The 12,947-nt window shown below is 40.0% G+C and overlaps 1 protein-coding gene across 1 annotated transcript in view; it reads right to left on the bottom strand.

Annotated features, from left to right (window-relative positions):
• LOC116987733 (E3 ubiquitin-protein ligase rnf213-alpha-like) overlaps window positions 1-12,947 on the bottom strand; it is a 50,602-nt gene that overhangs the window by 13,311 nt on the left and 24,344 nt on the right. Inside the window, exons 5-7 of the mRNA XM_033043965.1 lie at window positions 5,463-6,074; window positions 2,373-2,623; window positions 1,227-1,385 (exon numbers count right to left, since the gene is read on the bottom strand). Of these exons, the coding sequence (XP_032899856.1) occupies window positions 1,227-1,385; window positions 2,373-2,623; window positions 5,463-6,074 (1,022 nt within the window). The remainder of the gene's footprint in view (window positions 1-1,226; window positions 1,386-2,372; window positions 2,624-5,462; window positions 6,075-12,947) is intronic.

Below are 12,947 nucleotides of genomic sequence, written 5' to 3' on the forward strand. Positions count from 1 at the left end.
GTAATTCACAGACCCACTGGCATCACAGATGAATGACTTGTTAAAAAGTTATCTTTCTGTTCTCCAAGCTAGAAAAGCATTGGGCACGATAAACTATAATTAACAACAAATTAATATATTATGTTTAAAAAAAAAAATAAACTACACAAATTAAAATGGAATTAAATATGCACAATGTCTTAGGTTAAGATGGCAGTACAGATGACATGCAAGCTTACAGAGCAGTGACCCCAGACATCTATACTTGCAATGTCTGCAACTGGGAGGTCAACGAGTGAGCTCGCAGTGAGCGAGATGCAGAATTGGATGAAGAATGCAGTAATGGAGCTCACAAAAACACAGATTATACAAAGTTGATGTTTTTGTGAAACAGAAATTGTGTTTGGCAAATCTTTGAGTTGTTTGACGTTCTAACTAGGATGTCAAACAAAAGGGAAGCTCTGATTGGCATGCGTTTGAATTTTCGGAAGACATTCAATAAGATGTCATCTGAGAATTGGGGTAATGAATTAGGTGGAGCTGACTAACATCCAGAGTTGTGTCAAATGAACAAGGTTATGATGAGCTGAATTCATCATTGAGTTCAACCATGATGCATTGACAGGCTGAGGGCAATAATTGATAAGAACTGAATCCCCATTCAACTGAAGGGGTCACTGATTCTGGGGGAAAAATGAGTGAAATGATTTACTTATCTCACTTTATTCTGATATTTTTATTTATTTGCTTGCAATTTAAGAACTTTTTATCGAATTGCTTTCTGCAATCCATGAGTCAGCGTCTCAAACTTCTATTTATCTGTGCTGAAGGTGCCCAAAACGTGGAGAGTTCAGAAACTAACACAATCATGATCAACGGGGCCGACCTTAGGAGGTGCGGGGCCCAATTGGGAACAATTTTGGTGAGCCCCAGGTTCCCAGCCAAGGTCTGTAGAATCATAGAAATTATATTATAGACTTTATATCTCTATGGTAGAATGGAAAGTAATCAAAATGTGTGCTTTAAAAGTGCCTGCGAGCTAATGGACCAAACAGATCTAAGCTACATTTTAATATAAAATTGCATACACGTAAACCTACAAGTAACAAACAAAATGTGTAGATCGCCTCTGAAAAGTACATAGTTACAATGACACTTGTTTTAGTGACCGTGAAATTAAAAAATAAATAAAACCCTGCCAGAAAAGGACTTAAGCAATTAAAACTCTTAATCAAATGAAAACTTACTTAGTTACATTCATTTCCAATATGTTTGTGTCCCAGTCATCAGCAAGACTTCCTGATCTTATAAATACTTTATCTTTACATGGATTGAATTTAAAATCCTTTGACAGTATTGCATGGAAGTAAATGGAAACCATTTCTTCAGGTTTTAAATTTGTGTAACTGCAGATTTAAAACAACATTTATTACAAACAAAATCATAGTGATACTTGATAAGTCAAAAAATATTTGATGATTCATATTAGTGCTATTACCCTTTGGACAACTTTGTCCCCATTTATTAGTGGTTTTAAAAATACATAAGATAATTGATATTACATCTGAAACTATGATTACTGCAGAAGCTGGAAATACAAGAACAGTAAATGCTAAAAGTATTCAGAGGGTCAGTGGGAAGGAAGTCAACGTTTCAGGTTGGAGATTCTTCATCAGAACTTTAGTCAAGGTCTCTGACCCGAAACATTGACTCGGTTTCTCAACTCACATTTGCAATCTGTCCATATGAGTGTAATAAAATAAAACTATCTGAACTCAACTGGTCACATTTATAGCAGGCTTTCAAAGTGGTGAGGACAAGCAAGATTAGAATTCTTTGTAATATGGAAATCTGGGAGTAGTCATCAGTTCAAATTATTTGCAAAAGAAGACAATGGCAGTTACACAAGAAACAGGCTAAGGATAAATGTAAGCACGGTTGATCGTTATAACAACTAGCAAAGAGAAAGTGGATGAATTGTAAATGCAAGAGGCTGTGAAAAAAAGAAGACGTGTTAAATTAAACAAAACAACTAATAGGTTGCAACCAACAACACAGTAAGACCTAACAAATAATATGCAACATTAAGAGGTTACAAGCGTTACAGAAAATAATCTAAAAGGCAAAATTCCAAAAGGTGGTCCAGAAGGAGAAAAATTAGAAGAAAAAACAAAGTGCCTCAAATACCTCCTGCTGGCCAAAGCAGGTAATCATATTGATAAACTCAAAATTAAAAAACTTTAACAGGGAAATATCCACCGAAACAAAATTCCGAATGACAGGATGTGAGATGAAGGACAGGAAGTTTGCTCAGCTAAAACCCAGCAAAGATCATCTAAAATGTAGCATTAAAACTAGTCATCTACATATTAACTAAATCATTCTTTTCGCACCTTAAGACAGAAGTAATTTCCTTTGAATGCTTTTTTTGCTGTTTTTTTTCCTTCCTGCTTAATGATGTTTTATCCGCAGCAGCACTATTGCTTATTGTTGTCATTGACAATTCCTTGTTACTTTCCTGCTTTGGGCTTTCCGAAGGTTTATCAATATGTTTTTCCTCCGCGGTCTTGCATTCCTGCTCCGGTCTTTTTTTCTCACTCTGTTGAAGCCGTTTCTTTTTATTATCAGTACCTGAATCTTCACCCTAGAGGGCACCAAAGACAGCATAAGTGACTTCTGAAATGCCTTCACTTGTCTGATGTTTACAAACTTACATATTTATATCGGGATCAGTAGCCTTACATTTTCAGTTCAAGTTCTCTAATGTTTCTGTGCTTTGTCCAAGGTGGACCAACTTGCAATAGTATCATGGCCATCGTCTACCAAAGTAAAAAGATCAAACCCCACCTCAAACAAACCACCTCTTCCACTTGGGTTGAAGTCAGACACAAAAAGCTGGAGTAACTCAGCGGGACAGGCAGCACCTCTGGAGAGAAGGAATGGGTGATGTTTCGGGTCAAGACCGTTCTTCAGTCAGCCTATCTGGACTCTAGTCTGTGATTCTTCCACTTGGGTCTTGCCTTCCTCACTGTTAAGTTTCTAAAGCAATTACTGATGCAGCAGAATCATTGCATTCCAAGCATAATTGAACACATTTACAGTTACACATGGTCATACATGACAAAACATTGGCTTTGTTAGAGGATTCTTAAATAGAAACTACCATACACTGGAATCCCAGAAATGCTCAATTTGCATATATACATTTGCTTTTGTAGTTCTCTTTGTGACTTTATAAAGTACCTTCATAAGACTTGGCAAAAAGTGAGCTTATAGAATTGAGGATAATTTAATGGTCTACCAAAGAATTTGGCCTAGTGCAATGAGAGGAATATCTGATATCTAGCATTTTAACAAATAACAAAGATGTTGTTGGTAAGGACAATATCCGAGTTTGTCAATGACACAGGATATGCAGCAGTGAAAGCTGCAGAGTGAATCATTACATTAAAAAAATCAAATTAGAATGAGCAAAACTGTAGCAAATAGATTAGCGTGGATAAATGAGACAAATGGGCAGCTGCAAAAAGAATTAAAAGTATTCCCTAAAAGGTGAGCATTTATCCAGCTCCACCCATTGACTAAACACATTGTGCTATTGGAGCTCCTGATAAATTTGCTATACAGCATCTCTGATGTTGACGACATTGTGAACAGCATGTTTAGTGAGCTGGTCACACTGTATGTAAGGATTGTGCAGTCAAAAAGCTGAGTAACCAACAGGCAGAGTAGGAGACACAGGAGAGCAGTGTAGGGATCTTCTGTGAACAAATCCCTCTCAATACAGACAATACTGGACAGAAAATCTCTTGGGAAAGCTGTCACAGCTAAATTCATGACAGGTTCCATTGCACAGGAGAGGATTAAAAAAAAATTGAAGAGCTCAAGTAATTAGGGATTCAAGTATAAGGGGAGAAGCCAAAAGTTTCTGAGGCCACTAGCAAGATTTCAGGGTCGTATATTGCATCACTGTTGCTAGAATCAAGGATGTCTCAATGTGGCTTGATGGTATTTTGGAAGGGAGAAGGTGAACCGTGATGGTTATGGTACATGTCAGTATGAATAACATGACAGACAAAATGCAATACAAATTCAAATTAGAAAGCAGGACCTCAAAGGTAGTAGAGTCATAGAATCATAAAGCATGGTAGTAGGCCATTCAGCCCAACACATTCATCCCAACTAATGGGCACCCTTCAGTAATATTACCCATTACCTGGTCCATATACGCCTAGGCAATTCAATTGTTCATTTCGACACTTCTTAAATGCTGTCAGCAATCCAGCTTCTCATTAATTGCATTCCAGGTACTTATCACTCTCTGGGGGAAGAAGATCCCTCCCCATATCCCCTCCACAACTCTTCTCCCTGACCCAAATTTATCCTCTTGCCTATATTTAACCTTGCTAGGGGCAGATGTTTTCTGCAGTTTGCCTTATTTACATGAACTGTGTGGTTATTAGATAATTACAAGATTGGATTTGGCGAAAGTCGTCACCCATTAAATAACCTGCTGAGAATCATCACCCAATATGTCTTTCTACATATTTTAGTTTATATTATTAAAATTATCTCCAAGGTAGTCAAAGGGGGAGAAAAAGAGGGGAGAGAGAGAGGGGGGGAGGGGGGAGAGGAGAGGAGAGGGGGGGGGGAGGAGAGGGGGGAGAGGAGAGGGGGAGAGGAGGAGAGGGGGGAGAGGAGGAGAGGGGGGGGGAGAGGAGGAGAGGGTGGGGGAGAGAAGAGGAGAGAGTGGGGGAGAGGAGGAGAGAGGAGAAGAGGGGGGGAGAGGAGAAGAGGGGGGGGGGAGAAGGAGAGGGGGGGAGAGGAGGAGAGGGGGGGAGAGGAGGAGAGGGGGGGAGAGGAGGAGAGGAGAAGGGGGGGGAGGAGAGGTGGGGAGAGGAGAGGGGGGGGAGAGGGAGGGGGGGGGAGGGAGAGGAGGAGAGGGGGGGGGGGAGAGGAGAGGGAGGGGGGGGGGGGGGGGGAGAGAGTGCCTTTTTACTTCAACCCAAACCCAAACAACCATTTGCAGGCAGTGCTTTTTTACCTCTAACCATATTTTCATTTTCAAACCAAATTAAGGGTACTCACAGTGCTGTAGACATTTGTCAGTGTCATTCAGAGCTCTGATTGAGGCACACCACTTGCAGAGACTGATTGAGGCACACCACTTCCTGGTTTTATAGTCCCTCCCCCTCCCTCCAGCAGAGGCAGCAGAGAGAATGGGGAATTTTGTAAAAACATTAATATCTCTGTCAATTTTCATCGACGGGAAAAATCCTCGGCACACATGCAGCGGAGGGGGGCTCTGAGTGAGATGGCCAAAAATGACGGCCGTAGGTGGCGGCTTACTCTCAGAAATCGCAGCACAGAAAGCCAAAACCGGTCAAGAACAGAGTTTTAGTAATATAGATAGATGGAATTTTTTCACAAAATACTATTTTAATTAAAAAAAACATTTAATTTATGAAAACAGTGTTATTAACCTTAGTAAGTGGAATGCTCTCTTCCTTCTTTGTGTTCTGTTGATTGCAAATCTTTTCTTTGCTGGCTCCTGTACACTCAAGGTCACTTCCAGCATTATCTTTTGCAGCTTCTGATTTGCCTCCATGAACTTCCTTTGCTGATTCAACATTACCATTGTTCTCCTTTTGTTTTTCCAGTGTTAAAATTATACCCTCCTTTGAATCAGTTGACTTTTTCTTCTGTGGGTGAGGTGCTGGCTTCTCTACAGTAGCTATAGCACCTTGATCTTCGTTCTCACTGGGTATAATGCCACTTTTGGATGATTCCAAGCCTGAATTTGGCTCTTCTTTGACTGAACTGTAACTATCTGGCATTTGATTCTTGTCCATTGACTTGGGGGAATGGTCATCACCTACAGCATCTTCTAGATTATCATTTCCACTGGTCGACTTTTGAAAATTGGCCACATCTTCAGTGTCAGCAAAATAATCAGTGGTTTTATTATCAATTTTACTTTGTTGTGTTGTTTCAGTGTCCGTGTGTTCACTCTCTGAAAGAATCTGCTCAAGATGAGAAGCTGAGATAGTCACTTCACATGCATCAGTTAGACTCCGTTTATTCAGTTTTTTTCTCTGCTTGTAAAACAACAATAACAGTCAGATCATATGAATGACAGTAATCAGTATCATAAGCCTCCTGGATTTCAAAATTACATTCCCCTTCCAACACACAAGCTGTAAACAATTGTTTTTCTAACAATACTGTTAATTAGAAAACTGCACAAATAAAACAGGGTTAAATGGTACGTATTCAATTGTATTCAGTGTGGCACTGATACCAGAATAATACAAACACAATATCTCAACGTAGTGAACATTTTTCCATTTTGCTCCTATTGAATGTTTTACTGCATTTTGATAAGCATGAAAAAGTTATTTATTAAGTTATCTATAGCTAGTAAAACATGGGTGATATATTGTTGAATTCTAGATGTCACAAAGTGTATTCTCTTCTACTTTAAGTGAAATAGACAATAAATCTATTTAACTCATACAAGAAATTAACTTATCAAATTTTCAACTGAATAATATGCTTCTTGTCAATTCATTTTTCAGATGTGGGCCTCACTGGGAAGATCAGTTTGCCAACCCTAACTCTCTTTAAACTCTTTATTGAGTCACTGGGAAAAGAATTGGGACGATCATGTTAGTGTATTAGTGTCCAGTATTTTAATACATACATATGTACAGGAATTTGCAGGAATTATATAAACTTTGCAAGGGTTTTAAATTATAATGTGCTATGTTGCCCACTTACGAAACCAGCTCTGATGACTACAAGGCAGGCAAAGAGCTCATAACTAAGATTATTTTTTTAAATAACATAGAATTAAAATAGCAATGAAGAAGTGTTAACAATATCTTGATCCTCAGCTTCCCCTGGTGATGAAGCTGAATTTTAGTTAAAATATAAGAAGATATTAAATTGGCTTCTGGGCTAGCTTACAGCTTATAGTTATTGTCAAATTAGGCTTGCCTTAGGTTGCGGTGTGTGAGATAATAAATACCATAACATTGTCTCCCAAGTGACAAGCAGAGAAGAGCTAGATCTCTTTGAAGTAAGATGCCGTAAACAAAGTGGCCAATGTTATGGGGGAGGAGGCGAGAAAGGAAGAGAGAAACAGCTAGTCATATCTGTGAAGTAAGATGCCATAAACCAAATGGCCAATGTTTATGAGGGACCAAATGACAGCGAGAAAGCAGCGAAAGATCTAGGGTGATCTCTGGGAAGATAAAATGGCATTATCCAAATAGCCAATGTTTATGAAGGACGAGAGAGGAACAGGGAAGTGGAAAGATAAAATGTCGTAAACCAAATGGCCAATGTTATCTTGTAACATGTAAACAAAAGGCCTTTGATGTGATGCATTCTGTGGAAACCTTTCCCTGTACCTCTGACCATGACTAATGTCTGAAATGTGCTAAGGGGACAAAAAAACCCTATTTAAGGCAATGTAATTCTGTTGTTCAGTGAGGTGAACGGAGGACGGTCAAGTGTCTGTAATGGTCACTTGACTGGAGTTCTCCCTCCCTTCTATCGGCCGATAATAAGTAAAGTTGTGAACTGGTCTACCAAACAGTTTGTGTGGTGTCTGTTTATTAAGAAGCGAACCTGGTTTAGTAGTTAAGAAAGTAGCTTTTTCATTGGCGTAGTTATGCAGGCCTCGCTGGGACCACATCAACAGCTGACTGTGCAAGAGGTTGCAGAGGTTGCCGGGATTGAAAGGGAGATAACTGAGCTCTATCGGCCCCCTTGTCAGACCGACTCCCTAGAAACTCCCGGGAACATCTGTGATCCTTCATCAGACATTGAATTGGTTCCCTGCCGAGGTTCTTAGAAACAGACAAAGGTAAGACCAGTTGGGCTTTATATTTTTTTTTTAAGAAGGGATTGTGTATGTATTTTTAAGACAGAATTGTGCATGTATTTTTAAGAAGGGCTTGTGTATATTTTTAAGAAGGACTTGAGCGGTTTCTCTTTCTATCTCTTTGTTTTCTGTTTTTCTCTCTCTCTACTAAGGGCTCATCGGCCTCGTTGAGACATCCGTGATTTGTCGGGTTGAGATACGGTGGTTGAGGTTTGCGTCTGGTTTATTGAGACATCCGAAGAGTTGTCGGATTGAGAAATAAGTGGCGTTGTATATTAAAGAGTTAAGAAGTCTGCCAGGTTGAGAAACGGGGGTCTTGGTTAGCGAGTCGGCTTCGTTGAGACACTTGGGGCTTATTTTAAGAGTTAAGGAGTCTGCCAGGTTGAGAAACGGGGGTCCCGGATAGCGGGTCGGCTTCGTTGAGACACTTGGGGCTTATTTTAAGAGTTAAGGAGTCTGCCAGGTTGAGAAACGGGGGTCCCGGATAGCGGGTCTGCTTCGTTGAGACACCTGGGGCTTATTTTAAGGGATAAGGAGTCTGCCAGGTTGAGAAACGGGGGTCCCGGATAGCGGGTCTGCTTCGTTGAGACACTTGGGGCTTATTTTAAGGGATAAAACGTCTGCCAGGTTGAGAAACGGGGGTCTTGGTTAGCGAGTCGGCTTCGTTGAGACACTTGGGTCGTATATTAAAGAGTTAAAAAGTCAGCCAAATTGAGAAACTGGGGTCTCGAGTAGCGAGTCGGCCTGGTTGATATATTTGGAACGATTCGGAATTAAGAAGTCTGCTTTCTTTTTCTCTTTCTTTCTATCTATCTATGGGGAATGCTCTGGATAACAGTCCAACATATGTGTTATTTGAATCCTAAGTATAATAAGAAATTTAGAATGTTAAGTTACAAGTTGACCAAACGGTTAGGGGATGAAGCCTGGCCAGTAGGGGGAACATGGAATGTAGAGACATTTATATGGGAAAGGAAGACAGGAAAGAAATGGAAGAAAGGAATTAAAACATGGAAAGCAGGAACAGAGGAGAAGCATGAGGAAAGTAGAGTTCGAAGTTAGATGGATACTGTATGTAAGAAGGGTATAGAGTTAAGAAACAAGGAAAGCACCAGGAAAGGATGGAACGTATTGCAACTAGAATGCCAGTGGGCAGAGGAACAAGAGGAAATAATTAAAAGACAGACAGGAGGTGAGAAACAGGTGATGGTTAGTAAAAAATAAACCCAGTACTGGTAAATCCTCTGGAGGAGACTTCATGTCTGGCACGACGACCCTATTTGGTAGTGAAGATGAGGAGTTAGATAATTTTGGGAGATGTCCACATGTCCACCTATGCCCTACCAGTAGCAATGGCATCTTTACCTGGGACAGTTCCGTCAGTAACATCCCTATACCTTGAAGTTCTGACCTTACAAAGCTCCCCAGGATTGGGAGCACAGGAATGCCTTTCTGTGCGTAATTTGTTTAACGCATTGATGCTACCAGAACAGCTGGTCATTGTTAAATGTACTGCACACACTGGTGCTAGGGACCCTATAGCAAAAGGCAATAGGTTGCTGATAGAGTATCCAAACAGGCAGCCTGTACATCCAAATGCGTAGTGACAGCACGTAAACAGATGCTAGCAAATAGAACGGTCCTGCCAAACATGAAGGAGGTATGTACATTAAAGAGGGACGCCTCTCATATATAATAATAACTATGGAAACAAGAGGGCTGTGCCATTGATTCAGCACACCCCGCTTGGACAAGTTGGTGTATTCGATACATTTTTACTCGTCTTACCCATGCTGGTAAGGAGGGAATGATAGGATAACAAAGGAAACGTGGTGGCAGGCCTCTGAATGTAAAATTTGCCAACAAAGTAATCCAGGCAAACTAATTCAAAGATACCCTCAGGGGTGACGCCAATGTCATCACGATCGGTTGAATGCATACAGATTGATTTTATTGAAATGCCAAGGGCCCAGTGTTATAAATATTGCTTAGTGATTTTAGATTTATTTAGCAGGTGGAGTGAAGCTCTACCAACCACTAATAATACTGCTGAAACTATGGTAACATTGTTGTTAAGAGAAGTTATTCCCAGGTTTGGCCTACCTACTGCCACAAGTTCAGACAATGGTCTTCATTTTATTGCCACTATTAATAAGGAAAAATGTGCACATTTTAATATTCGACTGCAATTTCACTGTGTACACCACCCACAGGCATCTGGGATGGTGGAAAGAGTCAATGGGGATTGCAAAACAAAATTACCCCGGAGGTAAATCCTTTTTCTGACAGGCAACTATGTTATAAAAAAATTGGGGATGAAGGGAAATTTGATGGAGAAATGAGGAAAGAGCTAGGGAGACTGAAAAGTCAAGGGGAGTCTGACTAATCATGATCTGGATCAATGTCCAATTAGGGTTAGGTAACCAGGATTTTGGTAAACAGAAGTCTTGTCAGAAAAAGGGAAAGTAAATTACAAAGAGATGTCTTTGAAGATGAAATATTATATACTGCTGGTAAAACAATGTTTTTGTATATATACTGCTGGTAAAACAATGTTTTTGTATATGTACTGCTTGTAAAACAATGTTTTTTATGTGGAATGTGTGAAATTCGAAGCAATGAGCAAAGTTGTGTGTCGCTTTAAGAAGTTTGTCCTTTAAAATGCAAATGGGACAGACAGTTTATGGTGTGCTCCGTTAAGAAACAGGCATGAATGGGGGGCGGAGCTATACTCGAATGATAAAATGTGTTGGTTGATTATAAATCTTTTGAACCAAGTTTAAAAAAGACTCATCCCGATTAAAGTGTTAAATGAGATTGGAAATGTCAAAATTACAGAGAAAAAGAAAATGTATTATTGATTACTGATTCTGAGTGAGTTCTTTTAGGAAAGATTGTTTTGATATGATAACAGAGGTTGTCTTTTAAAATGCAAATGAAGCAAGATTACTGTTTTCAAGCAAACAAAAAGATTTTGAAGCATGGGCTGTGTGAGGGAAATTAGGTAGATGAAAAATTGTCTTATGACTTACAAAAGGGGGTTTGAGGGAACTCAAGGTGAAAAGATAAAGTAGATTGGGGAAGAGAACATATTTGGAGAATTGAATATTTAGGTGGGGAGAGCCTCTTCGGATATAATCGGATTAAAGAATAAATTCACAGGGAAGTGTTAAGAAGGAACTGGAGATTCTGGAGGATCAAAGGAAAACAAAAGTGCTGGAGAAACTCAGCTGGGAACAAGATTTACAACTTTTTATTGATACAGGAAAAGCTGCGGTGTCCACCCCCTGGAGAGTGGGGGGAAGCCACTTACAGGCCCTGGGCAATTAACTAATTATGTAGGGACGGCAATTAACCCATGTCTTGCCAGATCTACATTCCCAGGTTGGAGGAGTTTTTGCTGGAAACCAGTGACCAAGGCCATAAAAGCTATACGATGATGGTGCTGGGACAAGAAGAATTGAGACTGTATTGAAAAGAACAACCAAGTGTTGCTAACAACATGAACTGCTGTAAAGATTGAAGATCATCGTCGCTGGATACATTTGATTGACTGAACAGTTTGTGGAAACAAGGACGATGGGCTATGGATGCTCCCTTTATTCTGGGGTGGCCCAGCCCACATGGACTGAACTTTCTTCAGAATGGCAAGCTTGCGGACTAACCCACATTTAAAGGATGGTACACACCTCCTTTTAAACAAGATTGAAGTCAAACATGACAAGCACAGCAAAGATAGCCTGACTACAGACAGTAAGAGGTCTGCAAAGGCCAGTTAAATCTACCTGTTTTTGCCACAACCAAGGCACTGGTGTATTTTTAGGAAACAGTATATTTGTGACAGGCATTGTTATGTTGCAAATGCAGTGCCACACAAGAGAAGCATGAACCAGTTACACCAGCACACGGGGAGTTCCAAGCGAAGCCGAATAAAGGCTGAGCAATTTTAATGATCCTTTTCCTGTCCTATGGTAGTATCTTAGTGTCACGTCCGGGGGAGGTTGGTGGCCATTTAAAATGTTTGGAGGGACTTGTGGAACGATTGTCCACTATGAAATGATTGTGTTACTAGTGTACTATTAATTTGTCTGATGAGATGCTTATGGTCTTTCGTATGTACTCAGCAAGGACTGTAGTTGTTATCAAAAATTTGATAAAAGGATGGAATGATGAAGCTGAATTTTAGTTAAAATATAAGAAGATATTAAATTGGCTTCTGGGCTAGCTTACAGCTTATAGTTATTGTCAAATTAGGCTTGCCTTAGGTTGCGGTGTGTGAGATAATAAATACCATAACATTGTCTCCCAAGTGACAAGCAGAGAAGAGCTAGATCTCTTTGAAGTAAGATGCCGTAAACAAAGTGGCCAATGTTATGGGGGAGGAGGCGAGAAAGGAAGAGAGAAACAGCTAGTCATATCTGTGAAGTAAGATGCCATAAACCAAATGGCCAATGTTTATGAGGGACCAAATGACAGCGAGAAAGCAGCGAAAGATCTAGGGTGATCTCTGGGAAGATAAAATGGCATTATCCAAATAGCCAATGTTTATGAAGGACGAGAGAGGAACAGGGAAGTGGAAAGATAAAATGTCGTAAACCAAATGGCCAATGTTATCTTGTAACATGTAAACAAAAGGCCTTTGATGTGATGCATTCTGTGGAAACCTTTCCCTGTACCTCTGACCATGACTAATGTCTGAAATGTGCTAAGGGGACAAAAAAAACCCTATTTAAGGCAATGTAATTCTGTTGTTCAGTGAGGTGAACGGAGGACGGTCAAGTGTCTGTAATGGTCACTTGACTGGAGTTCTCCCTCCCTTCTATCGGCCGATAATAAGTAAAGTTGTGAACTGGTCTACCAAACAGTTTGTGTGGTGTCTGTTTATTAAGAAGCGAACCTGGTTTAGTAGTTAAGAAAGTAGCTTTTTCACTGGACCCTGATCTTGCTTATTAAGAATGCATAATGATGCACAACTATAATTGAAATACACTGACAAGCTAGACACATTCTACAGCAAACCAGCTTTTCAGACTAAACCAAGGTCTGTAAATTGCATGTTGGAACGAAGTCTACAGTT

Source organism: Amblyraja radiata, chromosome 26 (assembly GCF_010909765.2).
Source record: "Amblyraja radiata isolate CabotCenter1 chromosome 26, sAmbRad1.1.pri, whole genome shotgun sequence".
NCBI lineage: Eukaryota > Metazoa > Chordata > Chondrichthyes > Rajiformes > Rajidae > Amblyraja > Amblyraja radiata.